This window comes from Narcine bancroftii, chromosome 14 (assembly GCF_036971445.1).
Source record: "Narcine bancroftii isolate sNarBan1 chromosome 14, sNarBan1.hap1, whole genome shotgun sequence".
NCBI classification, from domain to species: Eukaryota; Metazoa; Chordata; class Chondrichthyes; order Torpediniformes; family Narcinidae; genus Narcine; species Narcine bancroftii.
The window spans coordinates 32,902,300-32,918,704 of record NC_091482.1 but is presented as its reverse complement, the minus strand read 5'-3'; the positions used below and the strand labels follow the sequence as shown (position 1 = coordinate 32,918,704).

Below are 16,405 nucleotides of genomic sequence, written 5' to 3'. Positions count from 1 at the left end.
AAGCCTTGCTATGGAAAGTCAACAAGAATTATGGTGCAATTTTCACAGGGAACCCCGAATCTGTCGGGTTGGAGCAATAGAAGGAAAATTAAAGCCAATCTGAAGTACATTTGAATGGCTGCAAATCTAATGACGGCAGTATCTACTGGAAGTCCTGTCTATCAAAATCTGTTCGCCATCCAAAATGAGATGATCGTATACCTGAAGAAAAACTGTGTTTTCTATGCACGTCATACCACATTTCTGCCTATTAATGCAGCAAGGAATTTCATGGCATCCCAAGGTTAACTGATCTAATTTCCACAATGTCAAGGCTGCATTATTAAGGTTTAAATTAAAAATAGAGGAGTCAGGGAAATGAAGAATGTTTTTCTGAGGCTTACTGCTTCTCAGACCTGGGTTAAAACACTTGGATGGTGGGACACAGGGGGTAGAAGTAGTCAGTCAACCTCATGAATGGTCCCTGACCTCTGTTCACTCAAGTTCCCAGCATCTGCAATATCGTGTTTCTCTGGAACACATAGATAAATGAGTGGTTGTTAATACCATTTAGGCCTTTAACAACATTGTTCCGTGTGGTCAATTAGATAACTATTTTTGCTGAACTTCCCTTGATTGATATCAGTAAATGGTTTTTGCGTTCTTCAGGGGTAATTTAAATTTTGCTGCCATGGGTAACAGGCAACAATCCACTTCAACATCTCACTGCAGCAATACAGGAGGAGCAGTAAACCTACACCATTTAATAAACACCGCTTGTTCAGATAATAGATCCACCTCATTGAAATGTTGTTATTTTGACAAATATTCAAATTTCTTATTTTATTAAACACCAACTGAACCAGGGAATGCGAGGAAAACAAGCATGGGTTCAATCAAAGCCAAAGGTGTGTGTTAATCTCCAGGCCATTTGGTGCCCCAGACAGCGTGTTACAGATGGCCTTAAAGAGTTTTCTCTGAAGATTCACCACTTCCTGGCTGCAGGATTGGGGGCAACAGGAAACTGCTACTAACTTGATAAAGAACCGGGTCAGCTTCTTGTGATGATACAATACGAAGGAGACCATTTAACAACAGTATAAAATCCAAACACAAGCAACCACACCACAACGTATTTAAATTACCGTATATTTCGAGGTATTCTTGAAACCCTCAAAAATCAAGGTTCGACTCGTAAGCCAGATACAAAAATGAGACCTTAAATTCAACTCAGGAAAGAAACTGTTCGATGTAGGTTCGGCGTATAAGGTGGCCTGGAAGCTCTCCCCACTGCCATCACCACTGCTCCCCGACACCTCCCCACCGCCGCCATAACCCACCCCGACCTTTTACAATTGTAGAGCCCGAGGTCACCACTCCTGCCAGGGAGCCGACACATAGCCGCGGTTCCTGCACCGAGCACACTTTTCAGTGAGGTGACTTCTTCGATGTGGACAGCACCACACCCAATATTGAGAATGGAGTTGGCTGCAGCCGATATTGAAGACTTGGATCCAGCACCATTTAGCATCTTCCTGGCCAGAAGCAAACTTTTTTTTAACTGTATTTCTTACTTTCTCGCTTAATTGGCGGTGCTGCAGGAACCACTGTTGCGGCAGTACTGCCACTGGTTCTGACCAGAGGAGAGCGAGGGAGTAGAGATGAAGCGCTCCTGTGAGGTCCAGATGCCCAGTCGACCACTTTTGGCTCCACATGGGCTTTGAACGGCCCATTGAGGGAACTGATAGTGGTTTTATTAGAAATTCCACAACAGCAGGTCTGCACCCAAGAGACAGCACCTATTAATCTGCAGCAACCATAAGGGGCTGCAGACTCCGAGAAAGCAGAGGACTGGAGCAGGGCATCAGAGCATGGGAAGGTCATCCCCCATCTGAGAAGGAGAAGTGGAGGAGATGCCCCGTGGGGATGGTGGCCACGGAGGGGGCTCTGCGGCTGAAGGACCAGTGCACATGATGGGCTGAAGACTGGCTCAAACTGGCTGGAGGGGCACCAGGTATCGGAACTGGGATGCAAGGAGGAGCTGAAGGGTTCCTGACCGTGTCGGAGGTTCGTATCTGGAGCTCAGGTTATCAATGGTTTGGACTGGACTCTGTAGCTGCAGGAGCGCTGGAGGAGAATCTGCGGACACTCGGTGACTCTGGGGGGGGAACTCTCTTTTGTTTCTCTGACTGTACAACTGACTGTACGACTGACTGTAAGACTGTAAGAGGCGCTTAGGCAATTCCTGCCGGTGGCAAATCTGTCCGCCTTGCAGCAGGGCAAAAAGAAATTTCATGTAATATGACACTGTTTTATTACCATGATAATAAATTGAAACTTGAATCTTTAATCTTGAATTTACCGATATGTTACTTGGCGATTGGGGAGTGGTAACAAAGTATGGGTTGTTGCTGGGAGGCCCAGACACCAGTCTCTGGCACCTTCCTTGCAGAAAATTGGGAGGGTTGACATATATGTCCAATAAATGATAAAACCATGAACATGAGGCTGAAAATGGGGACGCAACTTATCTGATGGTCAACTTATATGCCAAAATATATGGTGTTTATTAATTCAGACATAATCCCAAAATCTGGAAAACTCTCTTTAAATCTCTCTGCTCCTTTTATATTTTCATTCACCTGTGCTTATTATTAGATTTATCAGACACCATAGGAATTCATGCCAATTTATTTCAAATAGATATTATGCTCATTTGGCATATTCAGACCAATCCTGGACACCGCATATTAGGACACACACAAACGTGCTGGAGAAACTCAGCAGGTCCTACAACGTCCATGAGATGCCCAATGATTCAGGCCTGAGCCCTTTGTTAAAGCCTGAGTGAAAAGCAGGTAGGTGCCTGCATAAAAAGGTGGGAAGGAGGAGGAGGAGGAGCACAGGCCAACCGGCAAGACACCATAGCTGGACATGGATAGGAGGACAGGAGAGAATAGCTGAGAATTGATGGGGGGGTGGGTGGGAGGTAGCTCTGTGATTTCAATGGTGTAGAAAAGGAGAGGGGTGGGGAGCTGGAGGAAAAGGGACATCAGGAGAGGGTATGAGAGAGAGACGGAAATCTGAGGTTGATATTAATGCCATCTGGTTGGAGGGTTCCCAGAAGGAATAGGAGGTGTTGTTCTTCCAATCTGAGGGTGGTCTCAGTTTGTACAGTGCATGAGACCATTGATAGACATGTTGGCAAGGGAATGGGATGGGCAATTGAAATGGATCCCCACATATTAGGGAGAGGCCCAAGGTTTTCCTGAGAGAGTGATCTTATTTGAACAGCATGGCCCCATTCCCTTCATGTCCACTGTGATTGAATCCAGGAACATGCCTTTCTCGACCAAAAATAAACAACCTTCAGCTGACTGGATCAGATTTAGTTTGTCAGACTGGGAATCAGCCCAGATTTTCCTCCTCAGGACTGGACGTTGTGATTCAAAAATCAGGGTGACTTTGTTTGCGCCACAGAAGCTATGAAATGCCACAAACTGAGAGGGTGTGTATAGTCTTAGTATTAGGTAATACTTAACATTTCACCTAACAAAAAAGTCATGTCATCAAATCACAGAAGATGGCATTAGGCAATGTTGCTGTTTATAGTTTTCTCCCAGTCCAGCTGATCCGGGGTGGAGGAATTTTTAGGAGACACCCTTTTTCACCCCCACCTTGGAGAGGATTGATGAAGCAAAAGGGACCTAGGAATCAATACCCTTGGCAGCACGGCTGGTGTAGCAGTTAGCGCAACGCTGTTAGAGCACCGGCGATCATGTCCGGGGTTCGAATCCCATGAAAGGAGTTTGCACACTCTCCCCGTGCCTGTGCGGCTTTTCCCCGGGGGCTCCGATTTCCACCCACCATTCAAAACGTACTGGGGTAAAGGTAGAGGTTCCATTATTGCCACGTAATATGACATTTAGAATGCAGCTTACATGAAATTCTTTAACTTTTGGCTTCTGTAAGGAAGACGGAGAGTTGCCACTTTGGCAAGTTCCCCTCAAGGAACTGAGGCCCCAGCAAGAAACGAACTGGCGACCCCTGGTTTGCAAGGCCAGTACTCTATAGGTTATAGATCAATTAGGTATTATTGGGTGGTACGGGCTTATGGGCTGAAATGGCCTGTTACTGTGCTAGATGTCTAAATTTAGTTTGACTATAAAATCATTTTGTTGTGCAAACTTGTATCTACTGTTTACAGCAAGGTCAACACCAAAAAGCTCTCTTGTTCCAAGTGGATGAGTAAAATTAAATGGTCCATGACAAACATGTTCTGAAGGAACTGAGCACATCTCCAAGCCACCAATGATATAATTAAGGTAGAATGCAAGATTATCAACATGAATAATGTGGAGCACCTACAGTGTTAGGTTACATTCCTCTTTTGTGACTCCTTCAGCTCTAAGGGCTTCAACCTTCTTAACCATTCTTCCCTCACAACTCATTGAAACTTATCCTGTATATTCCACAAGGACCTTTTGGTCATCTGTCTTCATATCTCCTGATATACCTTTGCACCAAACTTTGATAATGCTCCTGTGAGCACCCGTCCATTTTGCTGAGCTCCATTGAAACGTCCAAAAACCAACTGGAACAAAAGTTCTCCTCGCACACCACGTTGTTCCCTCCAACTCTTCCCCTGGACAGCAAGGAATAAGCCATCGTGCTTTACACTAAACTGCTTCCTCTTTGTAGCTCAGGCGCTGCGTTCTCAGCAGAAATTTTTTTCTCTCTTCCTGCACTTTATCAGCCTCTTTTCCACAGGTGTCCCAGTTAATTGGCCGTGCAGTGACCCAGGAAGCCCTTTGTACTGTTTCCACTGGGCCACCCTTAACTGGGCACAAATTGATTTTCCTCTGAACACACTCATCACTGGGGATCGGAGTGTTCTCCCTTCGACTGGAAACAGGTGACTTCCAGCTGCCCCTTTTCCACTGGTTTTATCAGAAAACATCAAGGGATATGAGTATGGGTAGAGGCAGTTAACATTCAGACAGTGTTCCTTTTTCACTGGACCCTGCCCCAGTAAATTGCCAGTTAATTCCTGGGACAGGGTGCCAGTGGAAAAGGCTATTGATTATTTGCTTTAAAATGAAAGGCAAGCAAAAAGCTTAGCAATGCAAGAACAAGTTACAAATTGTCACTGACTTTAAAACTCTGGGTGGACCAGATAGAATGGAGTTTCGCCTGCCCAATATAATCTCTGCATTCCAAAACTTATGGTACAGGAGCACAAATTTAAAAAGGTGAGAGGTCAACAGACTGAAACATTAACTCATTTCTTTCTCCACTGAAAGTGACCCAACTCCTGTAGTGTAATTGATGTTAAGACCTCACTGAGACTGGTAGTTGGCTTTCTGCACTACAGTGAAGAGACTGAATTTTTCTATGGAACAATCACAGTATGTTGCAGTTTCATTGAATTTATTGGCAGACTAATCACAAAATCAAATACTATATTTTCAAATATCTTGACTCATTCCCTCTTCTTTGTAAACAGGCTGTAGAAAGTTTCTTGACAGTGAAGATGCTATGATTCGGACCTGAAGTAGACCCAATCCGATGTGGCTTTTGCATTACTAACCAAGGCCCTCCAGCAACGGAAGGTGCTGCAGATCGTGAGCTCAATATTTAAACTGTTGGCCACACACAGCATTTCCTTAAATTGCAGACAGCTCTGGTTAGCACCAGCTTGGAGCCAGAACTAGAAAGGTACAGCAATCCTGGCCGAGTCTATCAAGGTCACAGTTGAAAAATGGCTTCCATCAGTGAAGGAGCCCTTGGGAATACTCCATCTGAGAGGATACAGAGAAGAAGCAAAAGGATTATGAAAGGCTTATTAATAAGTCAAAAAAGTCTTCCATAGAAATGGTTTCTTCAGCTACTGGCAAAGCTGTTTAAATGAGAGCACTTTCTTTTTTCTGAGTGAGAGGCCGGCTTTGGAAGGAAACTGTAAATGTTCCAAATGTACAGTTTACCATAAACGCATGTTTGCAAAGCTAAGACAAAGCTTAAAACCTAGCTTCCCACGATGTTTGAGTTCAATTAATTCTCTCCAATATTTGTTTTTTTTTTACTTTACTAAGATAGTTAAAAATACCCTGTTACTAACTGGCCCTAAAGATCAAAATTCCATATACAGTAAAAAAAACCCTGTTATTCACAATTTAAACAACCAGCAGCCTCAAACTACCCGCAATCAAATTCACAGAAAATAAATAGGTAAAAAAACACAGAAGCTTAAAATTGCCACACCTCGCCATTCGTTCACCAATCCAAACAACATGCAACCTCAAGCCACCAGAAAATTCACTTATCCGGCATCTACCAATCCCCATAGATGCCAGATACCAGGGGCTTTACTGCATGGCATACCTTAACCTCTTTAAAAGTAGAGGACACGCAATTATTAATAGAAATAGCTCTCAGTTCATTAAGAAAGGGATTAAGGAAAGACGGGGTGGGGGGGTAGGGGGGGCGGTGAAATTGTGGCAAGTTAGCACAATGTTCTTACAGTACCAGTGACCCAGGTTTGAATCCACTACTGCGAGAAATTTGAAGGTTCTCCCTGCAACCTGCATGGGTTTTCTCCAGGCCCTCCGCCTTCCACCCAGCCTCCAAAAACATACAGAGTTAGTAGATTAATTCAGTGGCACAGGTTTGATGGGCGGGAAAAGCCTTTTACCGGGCTGTATCAGTGAGGCATCACTTAACAGGGAAGTTGAAAGTTAAAAGTCATGATCTAATTGTTTGTTATTTCTTGTTAATTATAGAAACCTTTTGTGTAGAATGCTATCACATAATTTCTTTTTCAAGTGCACACCCACATATTTTTCGCTTGAGCTGGAAGTTTTTGACCTGTTGTATTCTTTCAAAACCAGCTAGGGTGCTAGGCATTTCGAGATGATTTTGGAACAAACAAACAGCCAATCTTTCTCAATGTAAACAAAGAATTGCTGGAAGAACTCAGCAGGTCAGACAGTATCCAAGTGTAGAAAGTGTGGTGTTGGTCCAAAGGGATGAAGTGCTTCAAACAGTTGATTATTTAAATTTAATTTTTTTTTAAATCTAGACATACAGCATGTTAACAGGCCATTTCAGCCCAAGAGTCTGGACCGTCCAATTTACACCCAATTAACCTACACCCCCGGTATATTTTGAAGGGTGGGAGGAAACCGGAGCCCCTGGGAAAAACCCACGCAGATACGGGGAAAGCGTGCCAACTCCTTACAGACAGCATGGGATTCAAACCCAGTCCTGATCACTGGAGCTGTAAAGGTGTTGTGCTAACCGTTACGCCAACCATGCTGCCAGTTATGCCATAGAGCAAATCAACTCCTATCACAGAAAAGATGTGGACCAACCTGTTCGCCTATTGCCACAGCAGGTCAACAGCAGATGCCGTCTTGTTGACTATTCATTAAATCAGTAAGGCCGCAGGAATATCTATATCAACAGTTGTTCAATTACTACCTCTTTGTGTTCAACACTATTATAGCTACAAATGTTTCAACCAACGGTCTGGGACTCCTAGATCTTTGACTTCCTCATTGGCTATGGCCCCAATCAGTGCTGTTCAGCAACGTCGACACCTCCTCCATGCTGCCTGGCAACACAAGGGCACCCCAAGGCTGCATGCTTAGCCCCCGATCTATCCCTTGTACGCCCATGATTGTACAGCTGAATCGACAAATCTGGTGATGTTGTTGGCCGAATGATTGGAGGTAATGAGATGGAATGCAGAATGGATATCAAGAATCTGCTTAGGTGGTGCCAGAACAACAACCTTGCTCTCAACATCAACATGGTCAAGGAATTTACTATTGGATTTTGGAAGGAGAGACCAAGGGGCCCAGGCACCTGTCTACATACACCAAAGTGAACTAACGGGATTGTTGTTCCTCCAAAAAGGGTGTACCAAATTGTTGAGGAACTCTACCATTCCGCATACAACATCTTTCAGCTACTCCTGTCGAGAAAATGATACAGGAATATCAGAGCCAATACCACCAGGCTGAGAATTAGCTTCTGATCGCAGGCAGTGAGACTGAATGAACCGCGCATACAAACCCTCCGAGACTCTACAACATGCGGCGCCTTAAGTGGTAAAGCTGCAAACAAAATGCCTGATTCGAGTTGCGGTCAGCAAAAATACTACTTTAATCAGTTTTACAGGCAACTTTTATGTCACGTCCTGTTCAGCCGCCCTGAAACAGGAAGAAATGTCACAACGCTCCCGATGCATTCCTCAATCTGCTGACTTCAACCCCCGAGGCAAAGGAGGTCTGGCACTACCTTAGCGCAGACCCCCGGGACGCGTGGTCGGCCAGAATCACGGGGCTGATTCGAGCATGGTCCTACCCCCCCCCCCCCTCAGATGCTGCTACACAACATTTATTTATTTTTACAATATATGTGCATATTTGTTCTGCATATGTTTTGTTTGTCTGCATGTATGTTATGTCTAGTTGTGCATCTGCATGTCTTTGCACCGAGGACCGGAGAACGCAGTTTCACCGAGTTGTACTTGTGTAACTGGATGATCAATAAACTTATACATGAGAGGCAGATCCTTCAGGTACCTGGGAATCCAGAGTGTTCAGAAGATCTTTCCTGGATGAACACATGGAGGAAAGCGTGAAGAAAGCATATCATCACCTTTCTAAGTAGTCTGAGATCCAGCACGTCATCAACTACTCCACCAAACTTCACAGTTGCATCACAGCCCAGTTTCGGAATTTGAAGCCCCAGGAAGACAGAAGGCTGCGGAAGATAGCAAACATCACAGACTCTGATTTCCTGTCCATTTTATTGTGAGGCACTGCCTCAAGAAAGCAGCCGACATCATAAAGGACCCCATCAACAAGCTCATATCTTCTTCTCTTGGCCAAAGGTGCAGAATCCCAAAGGCCAAAACCTCCATGCTCAAGAAGTTTCTTTTCAACAACTATCAGGCTCTTGAACCTGTTACACTAGCCAGGGACTACTCCGACAGAACAAAAGGGCACTATTGCAAATCATTTTTACGCACTAGGATCACAGCGAATATTTATTCTCTTTTATTGTCTTTTTAAATTCAATTTATTAACCATATAACAATTACAGTACAGAAAAAGGCCATACTGGCCCTTCTAGTCCACAATGATTAAGTGAAACTTCACGAGTTCCACCTACCTGCTCCCTACCCATAACCCTCCAAAGTACCTGTCCAGCAGCAAGTAAGAATTTCAGTGCATATAGGACAACAAACTCGTGTTTCTCTCATCCTTCATAGTGACACAAGGGCCTGCTGAGTTTCTCCAGCATTTCTGTGATTTTACTACAGTCAAAGCCTCTGCTGAATCTTGTGATTCACCACAAATGGATTTGCCCGCTTTCCTGAAAGTGTTCATGGTGACCATGTCCGAGGTCCCCTTGAACATCCCCTCTCCGTACTTCTTCGCCACTGGAAGTTGGAACTTCAGCAAGGTCCAGGGGCCTTGCTGTTTTCAGCTGGCCAATGAACCTGACATCAGCTGGCACATCATGATGTGCAAAATAAAAAATGAAGAGTGGGAGTGAGGGGCAGAGAAATCAAAACCTAATCAAAATATCTGTTGATGGAGGGGACATTGAGAGCTAAAGGTCCCGGTGACGTACAGGCAGCCTTGAACTGCTTTATGCAACCAGAAAACCTTAAAATGGCACTGGATGGTCAACCTGTTCAGTGTGGAGTCGATAAGAGGAGGCCAGATGGGTCTCTTCCATCATATAAAAAGATTGTGATTGACGTTTCGCCTCCGCACCACCCCACATCCGTCAATTCATTAATATCCAATAATCAATCAACTCCCTCCTTGAATGTTGGAAATGAATGGATAATAGAGGTATCTGCACAATTCAGTCATGACATAAACAAATGCCACACCATTTATCAGCCAGCACTCACTGTGCTCAGATGCACTGGCCTTTTGCACCTCCTCATATTTGTCGGATTCTCAGCAGCTAACTTTGCACTGATGCCAATCTGAGCACACTACCTCTCCGGAGAGAAGATCTACATCAAAACCTGGATGCTCCACAACAGGTCTAAGACAAGCACCCACCCTGCTATTTGAATAAAAGGAAGGCCCAGAGTTGACTTCCAGCTATTCAGAGCACACAAAAGCCTCAAATTAGAATCCATTTCTCACCAAAATCTGGTCCTTACTTCTTGAAATCAGAGTATTTTGTTATGAAAAGGTGCATAACAAGTGGGCATCAGAATTAAGACAACGGGGTCTTGAGATTATATTGTTTATGAATGAATACCTCAAAATGGTGCATTATAACAGGCAGACGTACCAATAGAAAACATCTAAAGTCAGTTCAAATCAGATATTGTGGTTAGTCTACTTGAGAATCTCACCTGGACCCTTAACACCAGCTCCATAGCCACGAAAGCCCAGCAGAGCATCTACTTCCTGCGAAGGCTGAGGAAAGTTCATCTCCTACCCTCCATCCTCACTACACTCTACAGAGGATGTATTGAGAGCATCCTGAGCAATTGCCTCACCTCCTGGTTTGGAAACTGTACCACCTCAGACCATAAGACACTGCAGAGGATAGTGAAGTCAGCGGAAAAGATCATTGGGGGGCCTCTTCCTCCCATGAAGGACATCTACAACACTCGAAGCAGGTGAAAGGCGATAAACATTATGAAGGACTCCTCATGTAAACTGTTCTCCCTTCTGTCATCTGGTAGGAGGTACCATAGCACTCGGGGCCCTTTTGTCCAGGGTACTTTTTTCTCCCCCAAGTCATCAGACTCCTGAATTCTCAGAACATATGAGGATAGGGTACCGTGGACTTTTACTATTTACGTCTTAATATTTCAATGTATTTAACTTTATTCTAACGTATTTATGTAAATATGCTCTGATGTCCTGGAGAAATGCTATCTCGTCTTTACCGTGTGTGCAGGGTATGAACGATAAATAAAGGTGACTTGATTTGACTTGACGACTTGAAACATCAGCACTATTTCCCTGAGGACACTGTGTGGTCCATTCATTGATTTCAAAGCCTTCTCATTGTACTACATAGTCAGGGTGGAGGTTGTGAGCACAACAGTACTAAAGGCCAGCAGAATAATGGGCCTAAATGATGACTGACTGGTGGCTTTGACATCCACCATCACCAAGTGCTGGGCATGGCTCACATCAGCCAAGCAGATCCACGGGAGTCACCATCTCCCTGGCTCTCCTCTCAGCCCTAGAACACCCAGACACCAAGAAAGTCCATCAGGTCACTGCTCACAGACTATAGCTCTGCATTCAATTCCAGTCCCCATCAAACTAATTTCCAAACTTCAGGATCTAGGCCTCAGTGCCCTCCTCTGCAACTGGACCCCTAACTCCTGTCTAATAGTCCACAATCAGTGAAGCTGAGGAACAATGTCCCCTCCACAATCACGCTCAACACTGGCACTCCTCAAGGATGCACTCAACTCCCTGCTATACTCACTCTACAACTGTTCCAATTCCATCTTCAACTTTACAGACGACACCACAGGAGAGGGTCATCATCAAATAATGCTGAGATGGAATACAGGAAAGAAATAAAATCTGGTGACTTGATGCCAAGATAACAACGTCTCTCTCAGCATCAGTGAGATGAAGGACAAGATCACTGACTTCAGGAAGAGTCCACACCCCTGCCCACATTAATGGTGCTGAAGTCAAAAGTGGAGAGAGCTTCAAGTTCTGAGGAATAAATATCTACACTGTCCTGACCTGGGACAAACACACTAACATAACAATTAATAAAGCAAAGCCTCTTTTTGTTTTTACAAAGAAATTTAAAGAAGTTCAGAATGTTCCCCCCCCCCCCTTATCCCTCAGTAACTTCTACAAGTGCACCATCAAGAACATGCTTGGTGCACCACAGTGTGGGACGGGAAGGCTTAAGGATGTGAAGGTACCCACCAATGGGTTTAGTTTCCTTCCTGCAGCCATCAACTCCTGAAAGAAGCAATGCTGCCCTTGCTTGGTATTCAACTAACCTTCCTATGCGCTGTAATGACTGCACTCTATCATTTGTGCTCTTTACACAGCTGTATGATTGTCAAAGATAACCTGTTAGTTCACAGAAGAAGCCTTCTTACTTTAATCGGTATTTTGTGACAAGTGAACCCAAAACCTTATTTGGGTGGGTTCCAAGTTCATTCACAGTGCTCATAAAATGGCTCAATAACAATGCAGGTGCATCAGGCAACCGTTGGAATGGCACAAGGTGAAGTGTGTGTACAACAAACAATTCCTATCTTCTTATCCAAATCAACTTGCATTTGGCTTGAATCAAAAAGCAATTTGATACCTACTGTTTCCATCTGCCCTTTATCTTTTTCTCAACCTTCCCCCTCCGTCTCCAGGGATCTCCTCCCCTACTGATCTCTCCACTTCCATTTGCCCAGTATCTATTGTGAAGCCGCTATCTATATATCTGCATCTTGTGCCAACCATTCCAACGCTCTCCTGCCAGACTCCCTGCTCACACCTGCACAAACCAGAATTCAACTTAATCTCCACTTACCTGGTTCCCATCTCACACAAACCCCATGCACCAGGGCTCCTGGTTCCTACCTTTTCACAAAATTGGTAATGGCCTCTGCAACCTCGTTGAAACCCCCAGATCTCTAAGCACTTCCACAGTTCGGGACCCTTTTTGCTGCACCTAGCCACATCTAGTTCCATGGATCTTTGACTGAGAATTTCTTCCCAAGCTTCTATTTCTTTCTCCTCTTTTAACGTTGTACCTTCTTTTTTGACAATCCTTTTCATTAAAGAAGTGTACAATAAAACCCCTGTTATCCAGAATTCAAGCAACCGGCAGCTTCAAGCAAATGACAAAAACAAAATTGCAGAAAATAAATGGGCTAAAAAATACAGAAGTTTAAAATTGGTGCATCTCACCATTACTTTGCCAAATCACACAACACGTAATTTCAAGCAACCAGAAAATTCACTTATCCAGCATCTACCAATCCCCATAGGTGCCGGATATCAGGGGGGGGGGGGGGGGTGGTCTCACTGTATATTTTATTAGGACCAAAGGAACTGCTCACACTAACCATCCAAAGACTCATTTTAACAAAACAATATTTATTTATTTGTATATATGAATACACTGAACTTGTTCTGCATATGTATGGTTTGTCAGTGTGTGTTATGTTTGGTTGTGTGTCTGCATGTTTTGCACCGAGAACCGGAGAACGCTGTTTCATCAGGTTGTACTTGTACAATCAGATGACAATAAACTTAACTTGACGAGGATAGTAGGCACAGTGGGCGCAACACCTTTACAGGGCCAGCAATCGGGACTGGACCGAGGTTCAAATCCTGAGCTCTTTGTAAGAAATTTGTATGTTCTCCCCGTGTCTGTGTGGGTTTTCCCCCAGGGGCTCCAGTTTCCTCCCACCCTTCAAAATGTACCGGGGGTGTAAATTGAGTGGCACGGGCTTGTGGGCTGAAATGGCCAATTTACTATGCTGTGCAGTATGTCTAAATTTAATTTTTTTTTAATTTAAATGCCTGGGAATTCAATGTTATAATTACCCAAATACATATTACCCTGATTTAACAATAACAAAGACCAGATACACTGAGTTGTTCTTTCCACCAATGGGAATTCACACCAATCCACTCTGGATACCAAAATTAATGTACATGATTATACACTTAGAGTGAGGTTTGGGCCATACTGACAGCATTTCCTCCATCAAGTCAGGGGTGTTGGATTCAAGTCCAATTCCAGGCATCCCTGCTGTAAGTGCGACAGGGTGCTCAGAGGGTGAAGTCTCACTCAGTTCCTTATCCAGTATTAAACTTTAGACTTGACAGTGGTTCAACAGGAAAAGAGAGTCACAGGAAGAATCATCAGGAAACCTCCACCTTATCTACTATCCACTAGTGGATACTCAAGACTCTCATAACCTGAAGCCAAAGCATTGCCCGTCAGAACCAAATGCATATATCCCTCACATTCTAATCATATTTTGTTTATTGCTCAACTAATTTACCTGACTCCTTCCCCCCCCCCACCCCCCCCCAACCTGCTGTTGGATGTCTGACAGCAATCTAAGGCAGCATCAGATATTACAAAGCAACCCCCCTTGCCAGTTTATTACCAGACTCTCCCCACACCACTTTTCTGCTAGGCACTACTTCCTATTGTCCATTCTCCAACCTATTTCTAATCAGGATAAATTATAATTATATTTTTTATAGATTTTTGATTTTTAGGCCATTATCAGTCACCGGGTTTTTCCTTCTGGAGTCATGTTTCTTTTCTTGCACAGCCTTTGCCACAGTTATACAAGTATTTTTTGCTCCCATGAAGACATCTTTAAAATGCTATATCCCAGAATACAGATTGTGAAGTTTGGTTGTGAGCACCCAGTCTTCCCCGAAGGTCCCTCCCCCGAAGATATGAGGAGTGGTAGGTTAATTGGCCTCTGTAATGTCGACGCTACAGTACATGATTAATAAAGTTGACAAGGATGTAGGGGAAATGCTCCCTGAGCCACCAGAGCCCCGATGCGCCAACGACCTCCTTCTCCGTGAGGAAGTACAGAATATATTTACAGTGTAGAAAATCATGTGTGAGGGTCTGGCACACACCAAGTATAACACAAAACAAAACATACAGAAGCAACTGCTAATGGTCAATGACGTGACATTCAACTACTTTTGAAGAAATGCAATAGCCTTTTTAGTTAATAGCGAAGTTATTATGTTGGTTTTCTTATATCACTTTCAATATTGGCACAGCATATTCCATCAAATGAGGCACCTCAGGCAGCAGAGGATCAATCTAAAGAGTCAATTCTACCAAAGACAGATAATCCCACACTGATACACATGATCAAAACGTGGCAAGAAATTAATGAATGTAAAGGGGGAGAAAAACGTAGGGATATCAATAAAAACATGTTAATTCCTATGACCTTAGGCAATAGAATATTAAATTTGTGGAATGACAAAGGTATATGATACATCAAAGACTGTTACATGGGAGGAACTCTTACATCCTTCAAACAATTAAAACATAAATGCGGAGTAGACAATGGAACGTTCTTCTGTTTTCTTCAGCTTAGAGAAAGACAGGGACCAACACTGACCCCACCTGAAACTAGTGAAACTGAACGAACGGTCTGGATGGGGAATACCCCAAAATTCATAACAAAAATGTACTATGCGAAAGTGCAAAACCGGGGTTAAAAAGGTCAAGGGAAAGATGGGAATCAGACTTGAGTGTGGTGAATTCAGAAAGAAGTTGGTCAGATTGGTGTAAGGACAGCATGACATCAATTATAAATGCAAGTATAATTATTTTTTACACCAATTATATCTTGCCCCACAGAAGATACACAGATCAAAAGCAGAAATATCAGAGATGTGTTTCAGAATTGGAACTGATAATTTTCTACATGCCGTGTGGTCGTGCGTGAAGGAGAGCCCATTTTGGCAAGAAATCTCAGAAATATTAACCAGGTTAACAGGAGTGGCCTTCACAGGCGACCAGGAGTTATATCTACTGTGGAATTTTATGGAAATAAGTAACAAATTGACCAAATATCAAATCTCATTTCTAAAAATAGCCCTGGCAGTAGCAAAAAAAATGTATCACGATCACTTGGAAGTCTGACTCCCCACTATTTATAGCACAATGGACTGTGGAAATGAACAGCTGTTTAATTATATATTTTAAAAAATCACATATAAAACTTAAAGAACAAATATGACATTTTTGTAAAGGTCTGGCAGTCACACCTGGGCCAGATAGGGGTCCAGATACAGCAATTAAAAAAAGAACTATAAATGCAACTGTTATACACATCCAAACAGGATTTCCCATTTTTAAAAGATACATAATCTGAAAGGGAGAGGGAGGGAGACTGTTTTGTTTTTGGTCTTTGATGTTCTTTGCAAGAAAAAAATTAATATATTGTGATATTGAAGATTTTAATATGTATATCTTGAAAAAACTCAAACATATAATATTCCAAAAAAAAATCAATTCTAACAGCACAATTAACACAGATTGCAGCACTGTTTGAATACTTGTTTTTAACCCCTGAATTCTTTTAAAGAAAGACAATTTGATTGGAATTTAATTCAATCAAAAGTGCAATGCGACCCAGAGAAATATGCTAGAGTCAGCCTGCTGAGCAGGCCGCAACAGCAAACAGCTGCATTCGTCTGGCGCGGGACCCACTGGTCTCCTCTTCAATTACCTTACAAAGGGCCAAACCGCATCATCAGATACATCGGCTCCACCTACGTGTTGGACATTGGCGGCAGGGAGGAGACCTTCATGCTCAACCGGTTGAAACAGGCCTATTTGGACATTAACCAACCAGTTACTCACTTGACCCCATGCCTCAGGGGTCAGTCGCCAA

General features: G+C 43.4%; 1 protein-coding gene and 1 long non-coding RNA gene across 10 annotated transcripts in view; both read right to left on the bottom strand.

The window, feature by feature from the left end:
- gtf2ird1 (GTF2I repeat domain containing 1) overlaps nucleotides 1-16,405 on the bottom strand; it is a 235,753-nt gene that overhangs the window by 197,792 nt on the left and 21,556 nt on the right. For 7 of the 9 annotated variants that reach the window (XM_069910946.1, XM_069910941.1, XM_069910950.1 and 4 more), the window contains exon 3: nucleotides 8,568-8,748. The exons of 1 other annotated variant lie outside the window; for it this stretch is intronic. In XM_069910946.1, the coding sequence (XP_069767047.1) occupies nucleotides 8,568-8,612 (45 nt within the window). In that variant the 5' untranslated portion in view covers nucleotides 8,613-8,748. The remainder of the gene's footprint in view (nucleotides 1-8,567; nucleotides 8,749-16,405) is intronic. One more of the 9 variants, XM_069910947.1, reaches the window with a different exon arrangement.
- On the bottom strand, nucleotides 5,393-6,648 carry LOC138749513 (uncharacterized). The gene is made up of 2 exons (XR_011348712.1): nucleotides 6,505-6,648; nucleotides 5,393-5,780 (listed from the first exon to the last, which is right to left on the bottom strand). It is a non-coding gene; the product is annotated as an uncharacterized lncRNA (long non-coding RNA).